This window comes from Leucopleurus acutus, assembly GCF_964270905.1.
Source record: "Leucopleurus acutus genome assembly, chromosome: 13".
In the NCBI taxonomy this organism is placed as follows: Eukaryota; Metazoa; Chordata; class Mammalia; order Artiodactyla; family Delphinidae; genus Leucopleurus; species Leucopleurus acutus.
Genome location: NC_139155.1, coordinates 84,923,314 through 84,949,267, shown reverse-complemented (window position 1 = coordinate 84,949,267; position 25,954 = coordinate 84,923,314). Strand labels below are relative to the sequence as shown.

Below are 25,954 nucleotides of genomic sequence, written 5' to 3'. Positions count from 1 at the left end.
TTATTTGTGGACACCAACATGTGAACTTTATGTAACTCTCATGTGTCTTGCGTTAGTATTCTTCTTTTTTTTTTTTCAAACATGGAAAAATGTAAAACCGTTGTTAGCTCCCGGGATGAAGGGAAACAGGCCGGATGTGGCCGCAGGCTGTAGTTTGCTGAGCCCTTTCTTGCGAGCAAACAGGCTACTTTATTATTGGGGTGAAATTGTGGTGTTTGAAGGAAGGGCTGTCCTCTGCCTGAATTATGTGGAGAGAGTGGGGCAGAAGTCAGCCCTGGGGGAGACTGTGCTCGTCCTAAAGAGCACAGACAGGTAGACTGCCTGGAGTTCCCATCATGGTAGTGTAGTTGGTGGGTCCAGGTGAGACCCCGGCTTACCGGTGGAGGGTGAGATTATGCTTGATTTTCCTGGGAGCCTGGGATCGGAACTGCGTGCGCCTTCCAGCAGTCATCTCCCTTCCCTGTGATCCTTATCTATCCACACCTGCGGTGAGCCTTTATGGAGGCAGTAGAATGTTAGAGCTCAGGCTTTGGGGGCAGACTGGAGTTGAGGACCCTCTGTCACTACTGGGTTTGTGCCCTTGGGCAAGTAAGTAGTTTAATCTCTCTGTGCCTCAGTTTCCTCATCAAAAAAACAAAACAAATAATCGTACCTACCTCACGGACTAATTGTCATATTTAGATGAAAGCAAGCATTGCATCGAATGAGATGTTTTGGGCTGCAAGCAACAGAAAAGCTGCTTCCAAGTGGCTGGTATAATACAGAGGTTTATTATTGTGCTTCATGGGAGACCGGAGGTGGTGGATGTCTCCAGATTTATTCAGCTGTTCAGTGATGTCAGGGGACTGGGTCAGTGTCTATGCAGCTCTCTCAGCCTTGCCCTCATAGCCTCATGGTGGCTGCCACAGTGCCGGACATCACACTGTCACACACATCATTCAAAGCCAGAAGGAGGGATGGTGCCATGGGAGGGCTCTGTTCAGTTCTTCCTCTTATTGGAAGAGGATCTTTTTTTTCTCAGAAGCTGCCAGCAGACTTCCTTTTCCTTCTCATTTGTTAGACAGGCTCATGGGCCTGGTCTACTGTCTGGGCCCATTTTCTCTGAGATTTAGGGCTTTCTCTCCAATACTAGAAGCAAGTCAGGGTTCACTTAGTGGGAGGAGGGGATAAAGGTGGCCTTTGGGCCTGCCACATCGAATGCTCATTTAGCATATGGCCTGGCACCCAGTAAATGCTGGCATCGTTGTCAACGTTAGCCTAGTACATGTCGGGCAGGCAGAACTTTCACAACTGAACATCCCCAAGTAATCAGCAGCGCCCCCAGAATCCCCTTGCACCCCCCCCTGTTGCTATCCAGCCCCAAGGGTGACCGCTACCCTCACTTCTTCCAGCATAGCTTAGTTTATCGAAATGGAATCACCCAGCGGGTACTGTCGTGGTCTGGCTTCTTTGCTCAACATTAGGCTTGTGAGATCCACCCACATGGCTGTGCTTTCTCACTGCTGTGTGAATGTTTAGTGATGTCTGGTTAATATTTGGGTCGTTTCTGGTTTGAGGCTACCAGGAGTAAAGCTGCTGGGAACATTTGTGTACAAGTCTTTGTGTGGGCATGTGTTTTCCTTTCTCTTAGGTGATACCCCGGAATGGAATTACTGGGATGTAGGGCATGGACTTTAGCTTTAGTAGCTAGTGCCCCAACAATATTCCAAAGTGGCTGACAGTCCTGCCAATGTTAAACGATGTTCTGGTGCTGGCCAGTGGTTGCCAATAAATACATTTGATGAGCTGAGCTCTTCCTATTGTGTGTCTGAGTCATTTGTGAGTAACCTGTCATTTTTCCAATCCCTGCTCAGCTCCTCTCTGATGAACTTTGCCCCCCATAGCACTGAGGACCAGCTTTGAGCATATTAGATGCTCAGGCAGGGTTGGAATGAATGAATGAATGAATGAGTACCATGTTCTCATCCTGTGTTACTGTAGGACAGGCATTGCAAACTCAGTTACCGTGAGGGCCATGCGGCAACTCCAGTGAGTGAAGCCACCTGGTGTGAGGTGATAGGAAGCAGTGAGGCCTGTGGTAACCTGGAGAGCAGATCCCACACCAGGAGCAGCTGCTACTCAGCTCAGCTGGGCCATGCGGGGAGGCCCAGGCCCAGTGCTGGCATGTCTCCTGGTTTTTCAGAAGAAGCCGGAAATCCAGAATTTATCTGCCATTTTTATTTTTATTTTTAAAAATTATTTATTTATTTATTTTTGGCTGTGTTGGGTCTTTGCTGCTGCGCACGGGCTTTCTCTAGTTGCGGGGACTACTCTTCGTTGCGGTGCGCGGGCTTCTCAATGCAGTGGCTTCTCCTGTTGTGGAGCACGGGCTCTAGGCGCACGGGCTTCAGTAGTTGTGGCACGTGGGCTGAGTAGTTGTGACTCGCGGGCTCTAGAGCGCAGGCTTCAGTAGTTGTGGCACTTGGGCTCAGTAGTTGTGGCTCGCGGGCTCTAGAGCGCAGGCTCCGTAGTTGTGGTGCACGGGCTTAGTTGCTCCGCGGCATGTGGGATCTTCCTGGACCAGAGCTCGAACCAGTGTCCCCTGCATTGGCAGGCGGATTCTTAACCACTGTGCCACCAGGGAAGCCCTATCTGCCGTTTTTAAGATGTTGTCAGCAAATTCAAATATTTTGAAATACTCATCCACTGGCCAAATCGGACAGTTTGTGGAGTTGGCTTCAGGAAGACAGAAGACCTGTCTTTTTCTTTGGGGGTGGGGGAGGGGTTCGAATCTTTAAGTGGTTTAAAAGAAACTTGTTATGAAAATTTCAGATGTCCCTGAAAAACAAAGAGAGAACACGGGACTTCCCTGGTGGTCCAGTGGTTAAGATTCCGCGCTTCCACTGCAGGGGGCGCGGGTTTGATCCCTCGTCCACATGCCGCGGGGTGTGGTCAAAAAAAAAAAAAAAAAAAAAAGAAAGAAAGAAGAGGGCTTCCCTGGTGGCGCAGTGGTTGAGAGTCCGCCTGCCGATGCAGGGCACACGGGTTCGTGCCCCGGTCCGGGAAGATCCCACATGCCGCGGAGCAGCTGGGCCCGTGAGCCATGGCCTCCGAGCCTGCGCGTCCGGAGCCTGTGCTCCGCAACGGGAGAGGCCACAATAGTGAGAGGCCCGCGTACCGCAAAAAAAAAAAAAAAAAAAAGAGAGAGAGAACAGTATGATTGCCCTGTGCCATTCCTCTGCGTTAATGGAGATTGAGTCCCGTGCCCTCCGGTTTCATGTGTACCACCACCTGCATCCATTTCTCCTTCCCCGAGTTATTGTGAAGCATGCATAGAGGTTCGTCTGAGTCTCTAACACGGTGGTTCGCTAGCTGTCTCCTGCAGCAGAAGGCCTGGAGGGCTTGTTAAAACACAGATGTCTGGGCACCCCCCCCAGCGTTGCTGAGTCGGCAGGTCTGAGATGGGGCCTGAGAGTCAGCTTTTCTATCAAGTTCCCAGGTGATGCTGGTGTTGCTGGTTCAGGGACCACGCTTGGAGAACCACTGCTTGAACAGGTCCATGGTAAACAAGGACATGAAGCAGAAGACCCCCTGCCCCTGACGTTGCCCCCATGCTGTTATCCCGTGAAAATGAATTCCAAGGAGTAGTGATGAGTTTTTTTTTTTTTTTTTTTTTTTTTTTTTCGGTACGCGGGCCTCTCACTGTTGTGGAGCACAGGCTCCGGACGCGCAGGCTCAGCGGCCATGGCTCACGGGCCCAGCCGCTCCGCGGCATGTGGGATCTTCCCGGACCGGGGCACGAACCCGCGTCCCCTGCATCGGCAGGCGGACTCTCAACCACTGCGCCACCAGGGAAGCCCTTGATGAGTTTTTGAAATGAGGAACCTGATCAGCTATTCAGAAATGCCCTGCGTCCCCACCCCCTGCAGTTGGGTCCCTTTTGGGGGGCTGAGGAAGTGCGGCTCAGTGGTCGATCGGTCTCTGCCCAGCCAGGAAGCTTCCCGAGGCCCCCTAGAATCCCGAATCGCTCTTTCCTCTGACCTTTGCTTCCCTCAATCTGTCCTGTGGGAAACTGTTGGCTTTTGGAGGCCTGCTTTGGGGAGACGCCCCCCTGGTTCTGATGTTGCCCCAGGAGAGGGGAGGCTGGCCTTCTAGGGCCCCTCAGTCCCTCCTGCGCCGTGTTCCCAGCTGACACTGCAGCTGGCTGAGCTCTTTGGGGGGTGTCTCAGTTCCTGTTCTGAGGGACACCCTTGTGTCACCGTAAAGCCAGACTGTCCTTTGGTCTTAGAATTCGGGAGGAGGCAGGGGCCCATCTGTAGCCCAAAAAGGGCTTCTCTGCAGATCCAAGCTTTGAGAACAAAGTCCCTCCCACCCCGCACTGCAGCACTTGCACGAAGTCCCACGCAGACTGTGTTCAGCCCTGTGTTTCTTTTAAGGAGGGTTGGACTGAGCGTCCTGGGCTGGGCGTGGGGCTGCACTTCGGGACAGGGCGCTTCCCACGGCGGGACCTGGTCCACCGTGTCCCCGGCGGGGGCCCCGCCTGTTGGCTACAGACAGGGATACTCTGGAAAGGAAGGGGTACATGAGGAACAAATGTCCCTCTGCCGCGGCGTTTGGGTGCTCCTGGGTGTGGAAGGGGCTGTATGGGAGGAAGCCCCGCATCTCTGAGTGGGTGTGGCAGGTGGGACGATGGCCCCCCCAAAGACATCCTGATCCCGGGACCTGTGAATGTGTTGCCCCACGTGACAAAAGGGACTTCGCAGCTGTGATTAAATTAAGGATTTGGGGGATGGGGAGATTGTCTGGGATTATCTGGGTGGGACCAGTGTCATCCTAAGGGTAAGAGGGAGGCAGGGCGGTCAGAAAGAGTGTGATGATGAAAGCAGAGGTTGAAGGAATGCGGGAGGATTCTAGAAGCTGGAAAATGCAGGGACCTGGATTCTCCCCGAGAGCCTCCAGAGGGAGCGGGCCCTGCCGACACCTTGATTTTAGCCATATTTCGGGGTGAGGCCTATTTTGGACTTCTGACCTCCAAAACTGTAAGGTACTAAATTTGTGATGTTTTAAGCTGGTACATTTTCGATAATTTGTTACAGTGGCAATAGGAAATGAATGCAATGAATTTGCTTCCATTAAAGCCAGGGAAGTAAAATTATAACAAATTCTGGTTCCCGTTTAAGTAAAATATTTAAACGTAAAATCATATTCTTTTAACGTATCTACTTTTTTTTTTTTTTTGCGGTACGCGGGCCTCTCACTGCTGTGGCCTCTCCCGTTGCGGAGCACAGGCTCTGGACGCGCAGGCTCAGCGGCCATGGCTCACGGGCCCAGCCGCTCCGCGGCATGTGGGATCCTCCCAGACCGGGGCACGAACCCGTGTCCCCTGCATCCGCAGGCGGACTCTCAACCACTGTGCTACCAGGGAAGCCTAACATATCTACTTTTAAACATTTCAGTATTTTTTCAACGACTTTAATGTTCTGGAAAAAAAATGTATCTAGGGGCTCCCATTCTTCCTTTGCTTCAAGCTCTGATGTGACTTGGCCAGGCACTGATTTGAACCTCACGGTAGCGCTGTGAGATAGGTCCTGCTTTGTGTTTCAATAGCTTCCTATCTTAGAACAGTTTTAGATTTACAGAAAAATGGAGGCGATAGTACAGAGTGTACCTCACGCCTGGTCTTCCTGTTGTTAGCATCTTTAGTTAGTGTGGTCCGTTTATTACAGCGAATGAACCAGTGGTGATACAGTAGTATTAACTAAAGTCGCCACTTCGTTGAGATTTCCTTAATTTCTGTTTCACCTCCCTTTTCTGTCGCAGGATCCCGTCCGGGACACCATGTCACACTTAGTCACTGTGTCCCCTCAGGCTCCTCTTGGCCGTGCCCGTTTCTTAGACCATCCTTGGTTCTGGTGACCTGGACGATTTTGAAGAGCACGGGTCAGCGCTTTTGTCACATGCCCTTCTATTGGGATTTGTCAGATGCTTCTCTCATGATTCGACTGTGGTTTCTGGGTCTGGGGAGGAAGTGCACAGAGGGCGAGTGTCGTGCTCATCCCGTTATGTCAACATGATGCCCCTGTTGAGGTTGGTCCTGTTTCCAATCCCTTTTTACAGATGAGGAAACCGAGGCACAGGAAGCTGTGTCGGGCCCCTGCTGGCAAGAGGAGAAGGGCAGGAAGTTGGGAAGTAGGGAGCAGCTCGCTGCAGACGTAGGGCTGGGTCTCCTTGCTTGTAGGGGGTCGCTCCCGGCCCCCCCCGCCCCCCACCCCCCATGCCCCCATTGGTCTCCTCGCTGTTCTCCAGGGGGCAGGCGGAGAGCTTCAGAGGTCAGATTTTTTTTTTTTTTTTTTTTTCCGGTACGCAGTCCTCTCACTGTTGTGGCCCCTCCTGTTGCAGAGCACAGGCTCCGGACGCGCAGGCTCAGCGGCCATGGCTCACGGGCCCAGCCGCTCCGCAGCATGTGGGATCTTCCCGGACCGGGGCACGAACCCGCGTCCCCTGCATCGGCAGGCGGACTCTCAACCACTGCGCCACCAGGGAAGCCCAGAGGTCAGATTTGATGGAACGCAGCCCCCTTGTTGCGCCTTTGTGGGCTGAGGCTCCCCTTGAGGGAGTGATAAATGGCTTAAAAACACTCACCTCCATATTAAAATTTTTTGCTTTAATTTTCTTTTTCATTAAAAAAAATCTAAATTTAGGGAATTCCCTGGCGGTCCAGTGGTTAGGGCTCTGTGCTTCCACTGCAGGGGGCACGGGTATGATCCCTAGTTGGGGTACTAAGATCCCACAAGCTGCGCGGCTCAGCCACAAAAAAGAAATAAATAAAAAAAATCTGAATTTAACATCCATACAGGAAAGTGCACAACCTTAGGTGTGGAGGTTGATGAATTTTTACGTGGGCGTGCACACTTGCCATGCTCACCTGTAGAAGGCTCTCCTGCACCCCTTTCTGTCAACGCCCACCCCTATCACCAGAGATTAGCTTTGCCCGTTCCCCGGAACAGCACATAAACGGACTCATACAGCGAGTTCTCCTGGGTGTCGAGCATCTCTTCGTCACGTTGTGCTCGTACGGTTCATCTGTGTCCACTCCCTTTCTTTGCTGGGTGACGTCCCATTGTACGAAGGTGCCCCCATTTGTCATCCGTCCACTTGTTTGTGGACATTTGCGTTATTTAGCTTTAGGAGATAACGCCACAGTGCTTTCTATGGCAATCGTACCGAATTACACTTCCACCAGCCGTGTGTGAGCATTCGTGGTTGCTGCACATCCTTGCTGACATTTGTTATTGTCAGTCTTTTTCTTATCCTTTTTTTTTCTGTTATATATATGTATTTAATTATTATTATATGTGTATTGTTTCAGATTATTTTCCATTATAGTTTATTATAAGATATTGAATGTTGTTTCCTGTGTTATACAGTAATCCTTGTAGCTTATTTATTTTATATATAGTAGTGTGTAACTGTTAATCGCATACTCCTTATTTATCCCAGTAGGGTTTTTTTTTTTTTTTTTTGGTCAGTCTTTTTCATGTTAGCCTTTTTGGTGTATGGTGTAGGATCTCCTTGTGAATCTAATGGACCTTTCTCTGATGACTACACTGCCCAGGGCAGGTGGGGTGGCTCTGTGAAGCCACGGGGATTGAGCTTCCTATCTTTCTACTCTACCATCCTTTGTGCGTGGCTTCCATTCTCAAGACTGCCTCATGATCCAAGGTGGCTGCTGTAGCTTAGTCCATCATGTCCGCAGTCCAGGCAGCAGGAAGGGGGACTTGTCAACAAATACGTAGGAATTGCCGATGTTGATAATGCTGGGAAGACAAAACAGGTGATGGATAGAATGTGATGGGGGAAGGGCTACTTTAGAAAGGGTGGTTTCTTTGTCCATTTCATTCACTGCTAGAGTCCCCAGACCTAGAACAGAGCCTGACATGCAGTGAGAAACCAATTAATATTGTTGAGGGAAGGTCTCGTTGAAAAAGTGACTTCAGATTTGAGAAATGAGAGGGTCACCTATGTGGGCATCGGGGGGAAGATTGCCCTTGGAGGAGCAAACAGTCAGTGCAAAGGCCCTGTGGCAGAATCTTGCCCAATGGGCTCAGGAACAATGAGGCCAGTGTGGCTGGATCAGAGTGAACGAGGTGGACGGCAAAGGGAGCTACGATTGGTATAGCTGCAGGGAGCCAGATGGTGCAAGACCTCGTAGGTCACTGTCAAGAGATTTGGATTTATTTCCAAGATAAGTAGGGAACCGTGGGAGGTGTTTGAGTGGGGGGAATACCATGATCAGATGTACCTTTTAAAAGGGTAACTCTGATCTATGCGGGAAATAGACTAGGGACAAAAGCAAAAGTGAGAAAACCAGTGAAGAGGTGACTGCATCTGTCGGAGCAAATGATGATAGGAGCTGGGGTGGTTGGATGGATTTTTTGTGCATCTTAGAGCAAGACTTCCTGATGGATGGTTTTTGGGTGGGAGAGAAATGGAGGAATCAAGCATGACTCAACTTCTTAGCTTAAGCAACTCACCCCGCTGTTTCAGCAGCGTGCTTGGGTTTTCTATAAAAAACCTTTTCTTTCATTCTTCTTACCTTTAAAATCAAACGAAGTTGGAACATTAGCCAAGGGTGTGACGTTCCCAAATTCCAGACTGAATCAGCCCATGCTGCAGTCTTCCCTGCGTTCATGGGCCCCACGGGGCTGGGGACATCTCTGGAGCCCTCGGATGCAGGGGGTAGGAAGTGACTGGAGTGGGAAGGGTCTGGTCCTGTCCCAGAACCTGGCCTCAGACAGGTGAAGCAGCCTCCTGGCCCATCTGGTCAGAGGTGTGTTGCCTGTTATCACTGGGGGAGGGATTGGGTTTTGCAATTCAATGGCCAGGTCAAAATTAATGATTAATTTGCGAAACTCCTGTCCTGTGTGCTCTGAGCTCAGTGGGAGAGAAATGTGAGGGCACTGGCCTGCATGTTGGTGCAGGACCTGTGGCTTGGTCTCTTCCTGCACCTGTGGCATCGGGGTGATAATTGGTCCTCGAGCTTCAGTGTTTGTGTCTGTTCCATGGGCCTTTGAGAATGTAATGAGGTGAGGTAGGTGGAAGTGTTTTGCTACCTGAGTAGTGCTTTACAGTTGGTGGATAGGATTCTCCAGCTCCCCCACCCTCCCCCAGCTTCTCAGGGGCCCCGTCTTGTTCATCTTTAAATTCAGAACATGTCATCTAGCACAGAGTGGGTGACTGTCCACAGAATGACCTGGGTCCTAACTAGGTCCGAGCAGGCTCATCGTAGGTAGTTCCCCAGAGGCTTCGTGGAGGAGGTGGCACCTGGAGAGTGGGGTTTTGGATTTGGCAGTCAGGGCCATCCTGGGAGCAGGGAGAGTGCCGTGCGAGGGCAGTGGCCACTTGTGGGTTCAAGCGACACCCTGATCACTTCGCTTTGCACTGGCTTTTTGCCCCTGGGTTGGGCTGAATAGGGTCCCCCCCAAAAATGGTACTTCCAAGTCCTGTCCTAACCCCCGTTACCTGCGAATGTGACCTTATTTGGAAATAGGGTCTTTGCAGATGTGATTAAGGTAAGGGTCAGGTGGGCCCTAAGTCCAACAAGAACGTCCTTATAAGAAGAGGACACATAGAGGGGGGGATGTGATGACAGAGGAAGAGGTTGGAGGGATGCGCCTAGGAAAGCCTGAGACCACCAGGAGCTAGAGGAGCAAGTTAGGAGCCTGTCCTGGAGCCTTCTGGAGGAGCGCGGCCCTGCCCACGCCTTGATTTCGGACTTCTGGCCTCCAGAACTGGGAGGGGTTACATGTTTTAAGTCACCCAGTGTGTGACTTTGTTCCAGTGGCCCAAGGGGCCTAACGCAGATGCTTTACTGCTCGGGAGATGGGCGAGAGGAGCTTTCCTGGTAGGTGGTTTCACCGGGGGTCGCGGACTTCCTGGCCCTCGAGACCCGGCAAGAGATGCTCTTTCTGGCCTCTGTGAGCTGAGGTCCCGTGCTCTGGCTGCTGGCTCCTGAGGGTGAAGGTAGAGGTCCCTGGAGTCATGGGGCCCCTCTCAGCCTCTGCCTGCTTCTCTACTCCAAGCTCATCCCATGCGTGTGCAGGAGGCCTGCCTGGCTGGCCTGACGCCCCTGGAGGGACAGCCATGTGAGGCCTGGGCCTCTCCCCTGCCTTCCGCTGGCCTCTCTGTGAAACAGAAGGCTGGTCTGCTGTCCCTCACCCTGCATCCTCCGGGCCTCAGGACATCTGCTCTGCCCCTTCCCTAGGCAGGGTCCTCACCGCCTGGCCTGGAGAGGAGATGGGGTCTGTTGGAGGTGGGACCACCCTTGGATGGGATAGTGGTCTGAGTCTCACCATCCGTTTACCCCAGTCCTCAGGCTGTGGCCTGGCCTGTGAGGTTGCTGCTCACATTTTTTTTTGCGGTACGCGGGCCTCTCACTGCTGTGGCCCCTCCCATCGCGGAGCACAGGCTCCGGACGCGCAGGCTCAGCGGCCATGGCTCACGGGCCCAGCCGCTCCGCGGCATGTGGGATCTTCCCGGACCGGGGCACGAACCCGTGTTCCCTGCATCGGCAGGCGGACTCCCAACCACTGTGCCACCAGGGAAGCCCGCAGCTCACATTTTTATTAAAATGGTAATTTTTAAGATGTATTTACTTGAAACATGAAATTTGCATTTGTTCCATCACACGTCCACTGAGCTGCTTGGGCCCCAAATAGGCCATGCTCTCTGTGTATTTAAAAAAAAAATTATCTCGGGAATTCCCTGGAGGTCCAGTGGTTAGGACTGTGCGCTTTCACTGCTGTGGGCCTGGGTTCAATCCCTGGTCAGGGACCTAAGATCCTGCAAGCCGCGCAGCACGCCCGCCTCCCCACATTCCCTCCATTACGAGCTTTTTAAAACATACACAAAGGAGAAAGCGATCGCCGCTCCCTAGACGTTTCTACTTGGATTCTGTTTGTTCCCGAGCTCACGTTGCTGAGCACTTGCTGAGTGCCAAGCACTGTTCCAGGCCCTGAGAGACATCAGTGAGCAGCTGAGGATCCAGTCCTGGTGGGTTTCTGATCCAGCGGGGCAGACAGATGAAGAACTATAGACACAATTAATTATAATTATGCCGGAAGGTGACAAGGACTATGGAAAACCCAGAGCAGGCTGGGGGGTGTTCAGGAATTTGAAGGTAGATGGGGTGGGTCTTCCTGAGAAGGGGGCATGTGAGGGAAGATTAGGAGGGGCGAGAGATTTGGCCATGCTGCTACCTCGGGAAAAACATTGAGGGTGGAGGGAACAGCCCATGCAAAGGCCCTGGGGCAGGAGTGTGCCTGCATATACAGGGGACAGCAAGGAGGCCAGCATGGACGGGCTGAGTGAGTGACAGGGACATGGTAGGATGTGGGGCCTGGAGAGGCCACAGGGGCCAGACCAGATGGAGGGACTTATAGACCAATGCTGAGCTGGCAGCTTTTAGGTTAATAGCATTTTCAAGAAATAAAATGTTCCACATTATTTTGTGTGTTTGAAAAATTCATGTGAAGAGCCAATAGTGACTGTTACCTTTCTGCAGCTTGCCTTTTTTTTCACTCAAGATTCTTTCTCTGAGCCTTATCCAGGTAGACCCGGTCCTTTCATTCATTTTGCCTGATATAGTTGTGTGCAGAAGCCCGATTTATCTCTGGCTGAGAATCTGCTGAACCGTCTGTTCCTTTTCGAGATTCGACGATTCTGAGGCATGCAGGATCTTAGTTCCCCGACCAGGGATCGAACCTGTGCCCGCTGCAGTAGAAGCTAGGGGTCTTAACCTCTGGACTGCCAGGGAAGTCCCTCGACGATTCTTCTGCAGCCCTTCCGCACACACGTGGGACTGTCTCTAGGGCAGAGTTGTCCAGTTGTGGGCTGTGATCCAATAGAGGGATGTGAGACGATTGGGGTCAGTGGGGGCCAACACTGTAAAAACAGAATGGACTGGGAGAGAATATCTGAGGAGCAAATAATCCGTTGGGAGTGTAAGTGGCATCATATTGGAAAGGCGGGTGTTCTTTCCTGAAGCTTGTTTCAGTCACCCCAGGTGTGTAGGTCGTGGTCCTGGGCGGGGCCAGCAGTGTCTGAGAGCCAGCGTGCAGAGCAGGGGACCGCAGGGTCATGGGGGCGTGCCGTGCTCACGTTCTGGGGCACCTCCGTTTCCCCACACCTTTACCCGCACTTGGTTTTCTCAGGTGACTTAATTTGTGTCCATCTTTTGGGAAATATCTCGTTTTAATTTGCAGCTAATCTTTTTTCTTTTTGAAATTGTGGTAAGATTCACTTAACGTAAAGCTCACCATTTAAACCGTTAAAAAGCGTACAGTTGAGTGGTATTTAGTACATTCACGATGTTGTGCAGCCATTACCACCGTCCGGTTCCAGAACATCTTCATCACCCCAGAAAGAAACCCTATACCCGTTAAGGAGCCCCTCCCCAATGCTCCCCTGGCAGCCACCAGGCTGCCTTCGGTCCCTATGAATTTGCCTATTCTTTTCTTTTTGGCTGCGCCGCGCCACTTGCAGGGTTTCAGTTCCCCGACCAGCAATTGAACCTGGGCCACAGCAGTGAAAACCCGGAATCCTAACCACTAGGCCACCAGGGAACTCCCTTGCTCATTCCAGACACTTCACATAAACGGAATCATACAGTGTATGTCCTTTTGTGACTGGCTTATTTCACTTAGTGATGTTTTCAAAGTTCGTCCATTAGTGATGTTTTCAAAGTTCGTCCATGGTGTATAGCCTGGGTCAGAATTTCCTTCTTTTTTAAGGCTGAATAACACTGGATACACCACATTGCATTTATCCACTCATCCATCGATGGACACTTGGGTTGCTTCCACCTATTGGCTATTGCGGATAATGCTGCTGTGAACATAGATGTGCTCATCTATTTTTTAAAAAAGGCTTGATGAAAAAAGGCTTTTAAAAAAGGCTTGATGAAAACGTCCCATCTCTTGATTTTAGTTGCCATACCGGTGAGGTATATACATTGCATAAAGTTCAATAAACTACACATAAAAAGGATGAGTGATCAGGACCTCAATAACCTTTTGCTAAGTGAAAGAAGACATATGTGGCCTTTTGTGTCTCTGCTTGTTTTTAAGAAATAGAGAATTAGGGACACATTTGAAGACTTGTATGATTCTCTTTATCTGAGAAAAGGCAAATCCATAGAGACAGAAAGTAGATTGGTGGTTGCCAGGGGCTGGGGGAGAGAATTGAGTGCTAATGCGGTTTTGTTTTGGGTGATGACAATGTTCTGAAATTAGACGGTGGTGATGGCTGCGCAACTCCGAGAATAGACTAAAAACCGTTGAGTCGTACACTTTGAATGGATAAATTGTGTGGTATCTGAATCAGGTCTCAATAAAACTGTCAGAAAATCTTAGTGTCGTGTTTTCAAGGTTCATCCGTAACATGCATCCTTTTTAAGTGTCGTTCGATGAGCTTTATCACATGTATACATCTCACCTATTTGGCAGCCAAAATCAAGGGATGGGACATTTTCATCACCCCAAGGAGCTTCCTGATGCCCTTTTGCAGTCAACTTCCTCCCTCCCCCGAGCCCCTGGCAACCACCGATCTGGTTTCTGTCCCTAGAGTTTTCCCTTTTCCACAGTGTCATATAAGTGAAATCGTATCGTATGTAGCTTTTTGTATCTGGCTCTTTCAATTTAACATAGGCTTGTTTGTCTAATTTTTTTTTTTTTTTTGGCCTCGCCGTGCGGCATGCGGGATCTTAGTTCCCCGACCAGGGATCGAACCTGTGCCCTCTGCCTTGGCAGCTCAGAGTCTTAACCACTGGACTACCAGGGAAGTCCCTAACATAGGCTTTTGAGGTTCATCCTTGTGGCATTTATCAGCAGTTGGTTCCCTTTTATTACCGAGCATTTATTCTATTGTATGGAGGCACAGCAGTTGGTTTATCCATTGTGGATGTTTGAGTTGTTCTAAAAACATCTTTGTGATTGATGGACATGTAGGTAAGTCATGCTCTTAAAGGCTTCCTAGCCTTTGCAGAGGCGGGGCCCCTGCCAGGACCGCCCTCCCCATCTTCTTTCCCTGGCAAAGCCCAACTCCTTTGTTCAATCCCCAGCTCACATGCCCTCTCTTCCAGGCAGCCCTCCTGACTGTCCAGAATGAGCCTGGAGAATCTGGTTGGATAAAAGGGAGTGGCGTCCAACGAGGGATCACCTTGGCCTTCTCTCTCAGTCTTTGTTTTCGGGCTGTGATCTTTGACCTTAGGGGAGGGGGCAGGGATAGAATCAGATGTTAGTCAAAAGGCCCTGAGCTTGGCCTGTGCACTGTTATCTAATCAGCTTCCTGGTCCTGATGCCTGTGGTCCGGTGTGACCGAAACAAAGTTATCCTGTGGATCGCAAGCGGTGCAAAGTCCAACCCCCACTGGAGGTGGGGCAGTGACAGGGGGAGGAGGAAGGGCTGGTCACTTTGTGCCAGGTAACTGCATGGCTGATCTTCTGGGTCCCCAGGCTCTACTGGACCCTGTTCTAAGCACCTACCTCTACATACCCACTTATTTTGGACGCTATCATTACACCCATTTTATGGATGAGGAAACTGAGGTGCAGAGAGGATCAGTGACTTATTCCAGAAAGCAGAGCTGGGTCACAGAAGATTGCCCGATGAACAGGGGTGGGACCCCAGGGCCCCAAAACCCCTTCTGTTGGAGGGAGAGACACATGGCTTCATCTGGTGACTCATCGGTTTGGCACTGATTTATCCCTGAACTGGGTGGGCAGGCCAGGAGATTAGGAAAGCACAGAGGGATTCCGGAATTCCAAAAAAGCCTTGTCCGTGTCCAGACCTTTGCCAAGAAACAGGGCTGGGGGAGGGAGGCAGGAACTGGAAACTTTTTAAAATTTTAAACCACTTTATTGAGGTATGATTGACATTTAAAAAAGCTATATGTATATAATTATGCAACTCGATGAGTTTGGAGAGAAGTATACACCTGTGAAACCGTCACCACGAGTTTGGAGAGAAGCATACACCTGTGAAACCATCACCAAGGGTACACCTGTGAAACCATCAGCACGATCAAGATGTCCATCACCTCCAAAAGTTTCCTCCCAACCTCTTTATTTATGTTTGTTATTATTGGTAGTAGTAGTAACAGTAGTTATGCATGATGAATAGGAGTTAGCAATACTGCATTGTATATTTAAATATTTGCTAAGAGGGTAGATCTCATGTAATATATTTTTACTACGGAGTCCAAGCTCGCTCTGCTTGCCGCACGACAGGCCAATAAATTGGAGACGAGGTGTTGAGGCAGGGAATACGAATTTTTTTTTAAACATTTTTATTGGAGTATAATTGCTTTAAATGTTGTGTTAGTTTCTGCTGTATAACAAGGTGAATCAGCTATATGTATACGTATATCCCCATATCCCCTCTCTCTTGCGTCCCCTTCCCACCCTCCCTATCCCACCCCCTAGGTGGTCACAAAGCACCGAGCTGATCTCCCTGTGCTATGAGGCTGCTTCCCACTAGCTATCTGTTTTGCATTTGGTAGTGTATATATGTCCATGCTACTGTCTCACTTCGTCCCAGCTTACCCTTCCACCTCCCCGTGTCCTCGAGTCCATTGTCTATACGATATTCATTCGTAAAGCCAGCAGACGGAGAAGACAGCCGACTAATGTCTCAAAGTAACCATCTTACAGGGTTTGGATGCCAGTTTCTTTTCTAGCACAGAGAGGGGGAGGAGATGAGGAAGACAGTACAAAGGCCATAAGTTTTGCGAAAATCCCCTGGAATGGCCAGCCTCGGGGAGGGGATGTGTTCATTTCTTCTTTCTTGCAGCCGTGCCCAGGTGGACAGGGTCCGGATGCTTCCCTGAACAAAGGCATTTGGTTTAACATTCAGGCAGAGGGGCAGGGTTCCCCGAGGCAGGCGGTTCTGTATAGACAGTCCTTTTAGTGAACAAAAGCAGCGGCAAGCAAAGGTTAAAGTGAAAGAAACAGGTCCAACACGGAGTCAGATTTGGCTCCTCCCTGTTACATTTTATCCCAAACACGTCAAAAGAAGGAAACTGGATTGATGTCGCTTTTCTCCTGGCCGAGTGCGCTGACGGAAGCCAGGACAGGCGGGCCCCCTACCTACTAGCCCCGGGTGTATCTGTTCTGTGGATGGGGGATGGAGAGAGGGCGTGATGGCACTGCCCCTCTGTCGCTCCTCCCTGTGGGCCTGTCTGTTGCTTTGGGTTAAAGATTTCCGTCCTGCATGACTAACAACCCCGCCCCCCCACCTGCAACCCCACGAGCAGCTTCCAGGCTGACGTTTGAATTCCACTCTCCAAGCCTTTGGCTGGTGGGGGGGGGGGCGGGGGGGAGGAGGGAATGGCCTCTGGGGTGGGACCTGCTGTGGGCCAGTGGGGAGGGGGAGAGCTACCCAGCCTCGCGGGCCCCAGTCCCGCCCCCGCTGTAACACGGAGAGGTCACCCCCTCTGGGAGATGGTGCAGGTGAGGTGCTGCGGCAGGCGTGGCAGAGGGGCATCCCGGCGGTCCAGCCGTGGCCTTAAGATGTGTGATCTGCCTCCCGGGTGTGTTTTTTTTTTTTTTTTTAAATGTGATGGAACTGCACTTTTTTTTTTTAATTTTTAGTTTTTAATTTATTTTAATTTTTTGGCTTGGTTGGGTCTTCGTTCCTGTGCAAGGGTTTTCTCTAGTTGCGGGGAGTGGGGGCCACTCTTCATCGCGGTGCGCGGGCCTCTCATCATCCCGGCCTCTCTTGTTGAGGAGCACAGGCTCCAGACACGCAGGCTCAGTAGTTGTTCCTCACGGGCTTAGTTGCTCCGCGGCATGTGGGATCTTCCCAGACCAGGGCTCGAACCCGTGTCCCCTGCATTGGCAGGCGGACTCTCAACCACTGCGCCACCAGGAAAGCCCCCAGGTGTGTTTGATTTTGAAAAATAAGTTGCTGCCATTGAAACAATTGGGAGATGCCATAGAAACATCTGGATTTCTGGCAGCTCACAAAACATGGGAGGAGCTGGAAAAACCCAAGCCCCGGGGACCTCAGGAGTTGCAACTGCTGCCTTTGTTTTAGGGGGGGTGACCCCTTCCGTTCACCATGTCCTCCCCCACCTCCGTGCTCACCCGAATTGCCCTCTCGGTTGTATGTGTCAGGACTGAGCTGGGGACGGGCCCTCCCTACAGCTGTGCACGGGGCTGCCACTCCGTCCCTCCTCCCCTCTCCTGGCCGCCCCGGGATGTGCCCTCATTGGGCTCTGCAGCTCCAGAGCTGGGGGCTGGGAGGCCCGGATGCTGGCTTCCCCCTCCCTGCATTAAACTTGGGAGAGGCGCGCTCAGGGCCGGCCGCCACCAGGGTCTTGTGGCCTTTTCCCTCGCACTGAAGAGGTCAGCTGTCACCTGTCACAGTGGACCCTCCTGCAACCCGCACCGAACTCCCTCACTTACGTCTTCATTAAAACTGACAAAGGAAACCAATAATAATAATAGTAATAATAATGATAAGAATAATAGTGGCTGCCTCGAAGGATCGTGGTGCTAGTCAGGGAAGTGACAATGCAGTGGAGAGTCTAGAACAAGCACCTGACACACAGGCCCGCTTGGGAAATGCTCGTGTTTTTTTTTTTTTTTCCTTAGTTTTATATTGGAGTATAGTTGATTTACACTGTTGTGTTAGTTTCAGGTGTACAACTAAGTGATTTATATATAGTAGTGTCTATATGTTAATCCCAACCTCCTAATTTCCCTTTGGTAACCGTAAATTTGTTTTCTGTGTCTGTGAGTCTGTTTCTGTTTTGTAAATAAGTTCATTTGTATCATTTTTTTTAGGCTCCACATACAAGTGATACGTATGATATTTGTCTTTCTCTGTCTGACTTACTTCACTTAGTATGATCATCTCTAGGTCCATCCGTGTTGCTGCAAATGGCATGATTTCATTCTTTTTTATGGCTGAGTAATATTGCACTGTCTATGTGTACCACATCTTCTTCATCCATTCGTCTGTCAATGGGCATTTAGGTTGCTTCCATGTCCTGGCTATTGTAAATAGTGCTGCAGTGAACATTGGGGTGCATGTATCTTTTCGAATTAGAGTTTTCTCCGGATACAGGCCCAAGGGTGGGATTGCTGGGTCATATGGTAGCTCTATTTTTAGTTTTTTGAGGAACCTCCATACTGTTCTCCATAGTGGCTGCACCAATTTACATTCCCACCAACAGTGTAGGAGGGTTCTCTTTTCTCCATACCCTCTCCAGCAGGGAAATACCCATTTTTGTTGCTTTGTACGAACCATGTTTACTAGTCACCTTTATTTGCAGGTACTGGATGCTCGGGTTATAAAAATGATCCTTGTGACTCCTGTAGCTGGTAGGAAGACGTGTTTATCAATAAAGGATTGTTACACCTGAAGGCAAGTCTCTGATCTCCTGATACTTTCAAGAGAACCCTGAAGTCCAGGTTTTATGTTAAATCTCCCAGTTTTTTGTTCTTGGCAATGAGTTCAACTTTGCTTCATTTAAATGCCACGTAGGTCAAATGAGGCACAGCTGAGGCTATAGAGTCACTGGCCCCATTGTACAGATGGGAAAACTGAGGTTCAGGGCCGACTAACTTGCCTGGAGGGCCCTCGGGTCAGACTCCCTCCAAATCTGCTCCTTCCCAGAGCCTGCCGGTTGGGTACATGGGGCTGAGCCTGATCTCCAGCTCCAGCCTTCTGCTTTCTCTGGGGCTGCTGCCCATTGGTTCTGGGACAGTCTGTTTGGGGACAGTGGGGGTGGCTGTCCTTGTCCTGGAAGACCACGTTCAAAGAAAGGGTGAGGGTGACGCAAGCTGCCCAGACATCTAGCTTTGCAACATTGAGCGTCTATCTGATGGGCTGGGTCAGGCTGGGCGGGGGCAGGGTTGGGTGGCACTGGGGGGACCTCCTGTGTCACTGGGGCAGGGAGCTCAGAGCTGAAGAGCGAAGCAGGGATTAGAGGCCAGTGTATCTGACAGACTCTTCGAGTGAGCTTCAGACCTGTTATCTTCCGCCGTTTAAGGAAATCAAGTTCTGGCCAAGCTTTATAAATCTGGAGATTTAGAGTTTATATAAATTTCTGCCTTGCTGGCTTTTCGTGGAAAACTGCTCCTGTTCTCGTCTCCTTCTGCTCTTCCCCTCATAGACCCTGCTCTGGCCATGCTGGCCTCCTTGCTGTTCCTGAATGCTCTGTCTCAGCTCCTCCCTGCCTCAGGGCCTTTGCACGGACTGTGGCTTCTTCATAGACTTACCCACCACCACCAAATACACGTATTCCCCTCAGTGCCCTTAGTTTTTAATTTTGGTTTAGTTTTGGTCTTTTGTTTTTCCTTACATTTCACCTGCCTTACTCCTCTGTTTAAAATTGCAGCCTTCTTCCCTGTCCCTGCTGTGTTCTCACTATGCCCTGTCACCTAGCGGGCACTTTACCGTAATTATTGAAGACCTTTCCCTTACTGGAATAAGAGCCCCACGACGTTGGAGATCTGGGTCTGTCTTGTTCGCTCTCCTATCCCCAGCTCTTAGAAGAGGGCCCGACTTGTAGTAGGTGCTCAATAAATGTGTGTTGACAGACATAGAAAACAAACTTATGATCACCAAAGGGGGAAGTGGGATGGGGAGGGCTAAATTAGGAATTTGGGATTAACAGATACACACTACTATATATAAAGTAGGTAAACAAGAAGGACCTACTGTATAGCATGAGGAACTATATTCAATATATTATAATAACCTATAATAGTAAAGAATCTGAAAAAGAGTATATATATATATGTACAATTGAATATTTTGCTGTACACCTGGAACATTGTAAATCAATTATACTAAAGTTTTAAAAAAATGTGTGTTGAATGAATGAGTGAATGAATGAATGACGCATTTGGCACACAGAGCCCACTTTCCGCTGGGTGCCAAGTGCTGTGGTCAAGCAGCGGCCACCTCCTGGTCCCCCAATCAGGCTGCCGTTATGAAAACACATTTTAAAAATAACACATAAGGGCTTCCCTGGTGGCGCAGTGGTTAAGAATCCGCCTGCCAATGCAGGGGGTACGGGTTTGATCTCTGGTCCAGGAAGATCCCACATGCTGCGGAGCAACTAAGCCCGTGTGCCACAACTACTGAAGCTCACGTGCCTAGAACCTGTGCTCTGCAACAAGAGAAGCCACCGCAATGAGAAGCCCGCGCACCGCAACGAACAGTAGCCCCCGCTCGCCGCAACTAGAGAAAGCCCGCGTGCAGCAACAAAGACCCAATGCAGCCAAAAATAAAATAAATAAAAAACAAAATAAATTTATAAAAAAAATACCACGTAAAAACAATATTACCTATTAACATTAATTATGTCAACTCCAGAGCAGCGTTCCCACCTCCTCCTGCCCCCAGAGCACCCCCTCCAGGGAGCCCCTTCCCGGATGTGCCTGTGGAGTCTGAAGCACAGGCTGGCACCAGGCAGCTGTTTGGGAGCCGGGTGGGTAGGTGGGCGGGGGCCCTGGCCCTCCTCCTCACGGACCTGTTTTTCTCATCCCCCACAGAATGTGCGCATTGACCCCAGCAGCCTGTCCTTCAACATGTGGAAGGAGATCCCCGTCCCCTTCTACCTCTCTGTCTACTTTTTCGATGTCGTCAACCCCAATGAGATCCTCCAAGGCCAGAAGCCGCAGGTGCGGGAGCGCGGACCCTACGTGTACAGGTGAGGATGGAGGGGGCTGGGCTGGGACTCAGGTCATCACCCCATTTTACAGATGAGAAAACAGGCCCCTCGCAGTAGTGGGGCTTGTTCAGGGTCAATCTGCTTCTCCCAATCTGGTGCTCTAGCACTTGAGACTTGGAGAGCGACCGCCGGGCTTTGCCACTCAGCAGCTCTCTGACCGTGGGCACAGGCCTTTCCTTCCCTGTGCCTCAGTTTCCCGCTCTGTAAAATGGGGATGACAGTACGCACTGTGGGTGGTTATGAGGATTGGATAAGATGCTTAGCGGAAAGCCCAGCACAGTGCGTGGCATGCAGTAAGTGTTCAATAAACATTAGCTGTTAACATATTATTGTTACCTGAGTTCAGCTGCTCGCTGCTCAGAAGGCAAGTGTTGGGACTTCCCTGGCGGTCCAGTGGCTAAGACTCCGAGCTTCCACTGAAGGGGGCACAGTTCCCCTGGTTGGGGTGTTAAGATCCTATGTGCCGTGAGGCCAAAAAGTAAAAAAAAAAAGGCAAGTGTTGGTTGGAAAGGAAAGGTTGCTTTATTCAGGAGGCCGGCAACCTGGGGAGAAGGCGGACTCATGTCCAAAAACCAGTTCCAAAGATTCTGCTTGACCATGGAAGTTTTTAAAGGGAAATCATTTGGGGAGCGGGTCAGAGCCTTCATCACCTCCCACTGTGTGCAAAACTTTCTTCTGATTGGTTGGTGGTGAGGTAACTGGGTGGTGTCCCAGGAATCTTGTGCTCGGCCTGAAGTTACCATCCTCCACCTGGGTGGGGGCCTTAGTTCCTACAGAACAACTCCAAGATACTGTTCTGTGTATCCTTTGAGGGGGAACCAGGACCCTGCCCCAAGGCGGCGCTATTGTCTCCTGACTGCTCCCCCTTTGTTTCTGCATCCCCTCCCTCCCCTGATTAGCAACTGTTTGGATCTACCCTTTGGAACTCAGGGGAGGTCAAGGAAGCTGAATGAAGCCTATTTCCTACAGACACAAAATGGGGCACATGGAAAGGATTTGTTGGGGTCCTGCTCCGTTCCATTCTGACCACTGCTGCCACAGCCTCTTCGTTTGATTGTTTTCTTTGAGAGGGTGCAGATCTCCAGTGGCTACTGGGCTCGTTGGATTGGCCCAAGCAGTTTTCCGAGAGGCAGGGAGGCCTGTCGGAATACGAGGCCCGATTTCTTGTTCTGCCTGTTGTGCCCTCAGGAAACTGTGACCCTGGCTTAGCTCACCCATGAAAGGCTTCTGTGTCAGAGCTGAGTCTGGTTTGCCAAAGTTCCTATTGATTCCTTCATTCCGTAAACGTTTATTGAGTGCCTCCTGTGTGCCAAGCACTGTGCCAGTTCACTGTTGTTGTTTGGTTTTATTAAATATTTATTTATTTATTTGGCTGCACTAGGTCTTAGCTGCGGCAGGCGGGCTCCTTAGTTGCGGCATGCAAACTCCTAGTTGTGGCATGCATTTGGGATCTAGTTCCCGGACCAGGGATCGAACCCAGGCCCCCTGCATTGGGGGAGCAGAGTCTTAGCCGCTGGACCCCCAGGGAAGTTCCCCCGTTCACTGTTAAAGGCAGACAAAAGCTCCTGCCTCACAGAGATGACATTTCGATGGGGAGCGGGGAGGGAATAAACAAGTGGACAAGTAAGGTAAAACGAAGCAGCGTAAATGCTGGCGTGTTAGGAGTGAGGAGGGTAGTGGGAGAGAGGAAGCCCGAGAACGGGATGGTGTCAGATGGTGAGGACCCCGGAGGCCACAGTAGGAGCTTGGTTTTTTATCCTGTGTGCAAAGGAGGGTGTGGGCGAGAGGCTGACGTGATCTGATTTCCCCTTTCCAAAGATTCTTCTGGATGCTCTGTGGAGAACAGTTTGCAGAACAAGGGAGAATAATGACAGCAGAGCAGCAATGAAACTTGCCGCTGATTTGTAATGTTTTCAATGCATCTGACAACCATTAACTCACTTAATCCTCACAAGTAGGGGCCTAATGAAGTAGGTTTTGTTATTACTCCCATTTTATTTTATTTTATTTTTGGCCTCGCCCTGCGGCATGTGGGGTCTTAGTTCCCGACTGGGGATTGAACCCGTGCCCCCTGCAACGGAAGTGCGGAGTCTTAACCACTGGACCGGCAGGGAAGTGCCATTACTCCCATTTTATAGGTGGGAAAACTGAGGCTGGGGTAGTAAATGATGGAGACGGGATTCAAGACCCCACCCTCTGTCTTCAGAGTGCATATTCCTCACCACCATCCTCCCTGCCTACCCCGGAGGAGCAGGGAAGCCCGGGAAGAGACTGATGAGGGACAGCGGCGGCTTGGCCAGGGGGAGGGGGCGTGTTGGGATTTGGTTACAGACGCTTTGGTGCCGTGTCCTGCAGTGGGCAGGTGGCGGGAGGACAGATGGAGGGGAGGCGGCCAAGCCTGGTGCAGACATCCGAGGGCCTCTGGCTCCCAGGCAGCTGACCTACCGGCTTCCTCGCCCACAGGGAGTTCAGACACAAGAGCAACATCACCTTCAATGACAATGACACGGTGTCCTTCCTCGAGTACCGCAGCTTCCAGTTCCAGCCTGACAAGTCCCGCGGCCTAGAGAGCGACAGTATCGTCATGCCCAACATCCTGGTCTTGGTGAGGCGCCCCTTCTGTCTCTCTGTCTGCCCCCTGCACCGGTCAGTCCCTTGAGGCACAGCCTGTGGCCCCTGCGGTGACATTAAGCCCAGTGGGCTTCCTGGGTGCATCCTGGGCTCTGGTTTGGGGATATTGGCCAAAGTCATGGTCTTCCTCTTTTCAATTCTGCAAATCTAAAATCTCCAAAACGAGGTACTGGCGGGGGGCGCTGAATGGGGGTCCGTGTCGTCGTCTGTGGTGTTTAGGGGGAGGTTAAGGGCAGGGTGTCCGTTCTCTGCAGGTGAGAGTCATTGTAGTAGCTGGATTTACTGCCTGCCATGAGTGTCATGGTCCCCAAGGCCACCCCCAGGTTCGCTGACTCACTAGGAGGGCTCACGGGACCCGGCAGATGTGGTCCTGCTCTTGGCTGGTTTGGTAGAGTGGAAGGAGACAGAACAGAATCCGCAGAGGGAAGGGGCACGTGGGGTGGAGACCAGACACAGGCGTCCAGAGCCCTGCCCCAGGGGAGTCACACAGCGCACGCTTCGTTCCTTCAGCGGTGACTTGTGACAATACAGGTGGGTGTCCTCCACCAGTAACGCCCACTAGAGACTCAGCGTCCAGGGTGTTTATTGGGGGCTGGTCACGTAGGTCCAGGAAAGCAGGTGGTCCGCGTAAACCACGTTGGTACAGTCCAGGCGCAGTGAGCCCCTCTCAGTTACGGGGTGGTGAGAGCCCTCCTAAAGCCAGGATCTCAGACACCAGCCAAAGGCCGGCCTGGCCAGGAGGCCTTTCTAGAGAGAGCAGTCTCAGGCCTGCTGGACGAGCATCTTGCTAACACTGCGTGTTAGAACTTGTGCTTAAGGCTGTACACATGTTACCTTGTTTACTTGTCAGCGATCCCATGGTCGTTAGGTACTATTATTTTCTCCATTTGTAGAGGAGGAGAACTGAAGAACAGAGAGGTTAGGTGACTTACCTAAGGTCGCTCAGCTAGTGAATAGCAGATTAGGGTTTTGAACCTACGAAGTTTGGGCTGTGAGTCTGTCCTCTGTGGCACGCAGACCTCCATTCAATCCTCTGTCCACCCAGTTGAAGGTCATCAGGCATTTGCTCTGGGCCTGGCCCAGGGCTGGGCTCAGGATCAGACGTAAAGGCACCTGGTAAGTCCGTTGGGTGGACAGAACAGAAGCTCAGAAAATGCAGCCCAAAGCGTTGCAGCTGCCCCCCTCAGAGATACACGTTTTGGCAGTGAAGTCATTTTCTCCCACCGAGCTGGTTGGCAAAGACTGTGTGATAACGCCCAGGGCTTAGGAGCGTGTGTGGAAACAGATACTGTCGTTAGGCACAGAACTGGTATGAGCTGTTGGAAAGTAGTGATTTTCAATATAAATTGCATGTGCCTTTGACCTCAGAAATTTCATAGGTAGGAATTTGTCCTCTTGACAGAATAACACATGTGGGCAAAGATGTTTGTTCTCAAGGATATTTATTTCAGCAACGTTTTCAGAGCAAACATCTAGAAACAACCTAAACGTGTGTTATGTGGAGTTATGTTGTGATAATCTACCGTGGGCGGGCAGTGGACTAGTATAAAGCCAGCAAAAGGAGGCAGGGCTGCAGGGGGTGTCATGGAACAGTCTATTAGTTATATCTAACCGGGGAAAAGCAAGGTGCAGAACACATGTGTGAGGCCCCTACTTCTAATATTTCTAAAGGAGAAATACTTGCACGCACGTACCCACTTCCACACAAGCGCCTTTACGTACCTAGACCAGGGTGAGCTTCTTCTGTAAAAGGCCAGATAGATATTTGAGGCTTGGATGCCTAGACGTTCTCTGTTGCAGCTGTTCAACTCCGCCAGTATAACACAAAAGCAGCCCGAGACAAAAACATAAATGAGTGGGTGTGGCTATATTCCAAAGGAACTGTTTAATGGATACGGAAATGTGAGTTTCATATAATTTTCATGTTTTTCAGAGTAGTCTTCTTTTGTTTTCCTTTCAACCATTTGCAAATATAAAAAACCATTCTTAGCTCCCGGACTGTACAAACGCAGGCCGTGGGCTGGCTTTGGCCCACGGGCCGTAGTTTGCTGACTGCTGGTGTAGATTCTCTCTGCAGGAATACTCAAGAGCCCAGAGCAGTGGGTTGCCTTGGGGGAGAAGAATAGGAAGAGGGGGGTCAGGGGTCGGAGAGGGACTTTTGCTTTGTATCCTTTTATGATTTTTAAAAACCATCTATTTATTACCTTTAAAAAATCATAACGTAAAGGAGACCCTTGTGAGTTCCCATGGAGTCAGACCTCTATGTTTTAGGAAATGCTGGCTCTGTTCCCTTTTCTACAGGTGGAGATTAGCTTTTGGATGAGGTGCCTTTAAAAAATAAACCAAGTGCCAAGACAGTATCTCCAGAGGAAAGCAAAAATTAGAAAATAAATTCACCTAAATTCTAAGCACCCAGATATTGGGTAGAAGAGGTGCTTGGGGTCTTTTGCGCCTGGAGTTTGGGAGGGCGATGCTAAGGAAGTAGAGTCGAGTCTCCATGAAGATTCTTTTGGTTACAAGTTTATAGTAAAAGGCGCTCTAAATTGGCATAAGCAAAAAGGGCATATGTGGGCTCTTGTTACTGAAAGGGCAGGAGTCG

General features: G+C 50.5%; 1 protein-coding gene across 3 annotated transcripts in view; it reads left to right on the top strand.

The window, feature by feature from the left end:
• SCARB1 (scavenger receptor class B member 1) overlaps positions 1 to 25,954 on the top strand; it is a 79,234-nt gene that overhangs the window by 22,168 nt on the left and 31,112 nt on the right. For all 3 annotated transcript variants that reach the window (XM_082853369.1, XM_082853368.1, XM_082853367.1), the window contains exons 2-3: positions 20,546 to 20,703; positions 23,188 to 23,329. In XM_082853369.1, the coding sequence (XP_082709495.1) occupies positions 20,546 to 20,703; positions 23,188 to 23,329 (300 nt within the window). The remainder of the gene's footprint in view (positions 1 to 20,545; positions 20,704 to 23,187; positions 23,330 to 25,954) is intronic.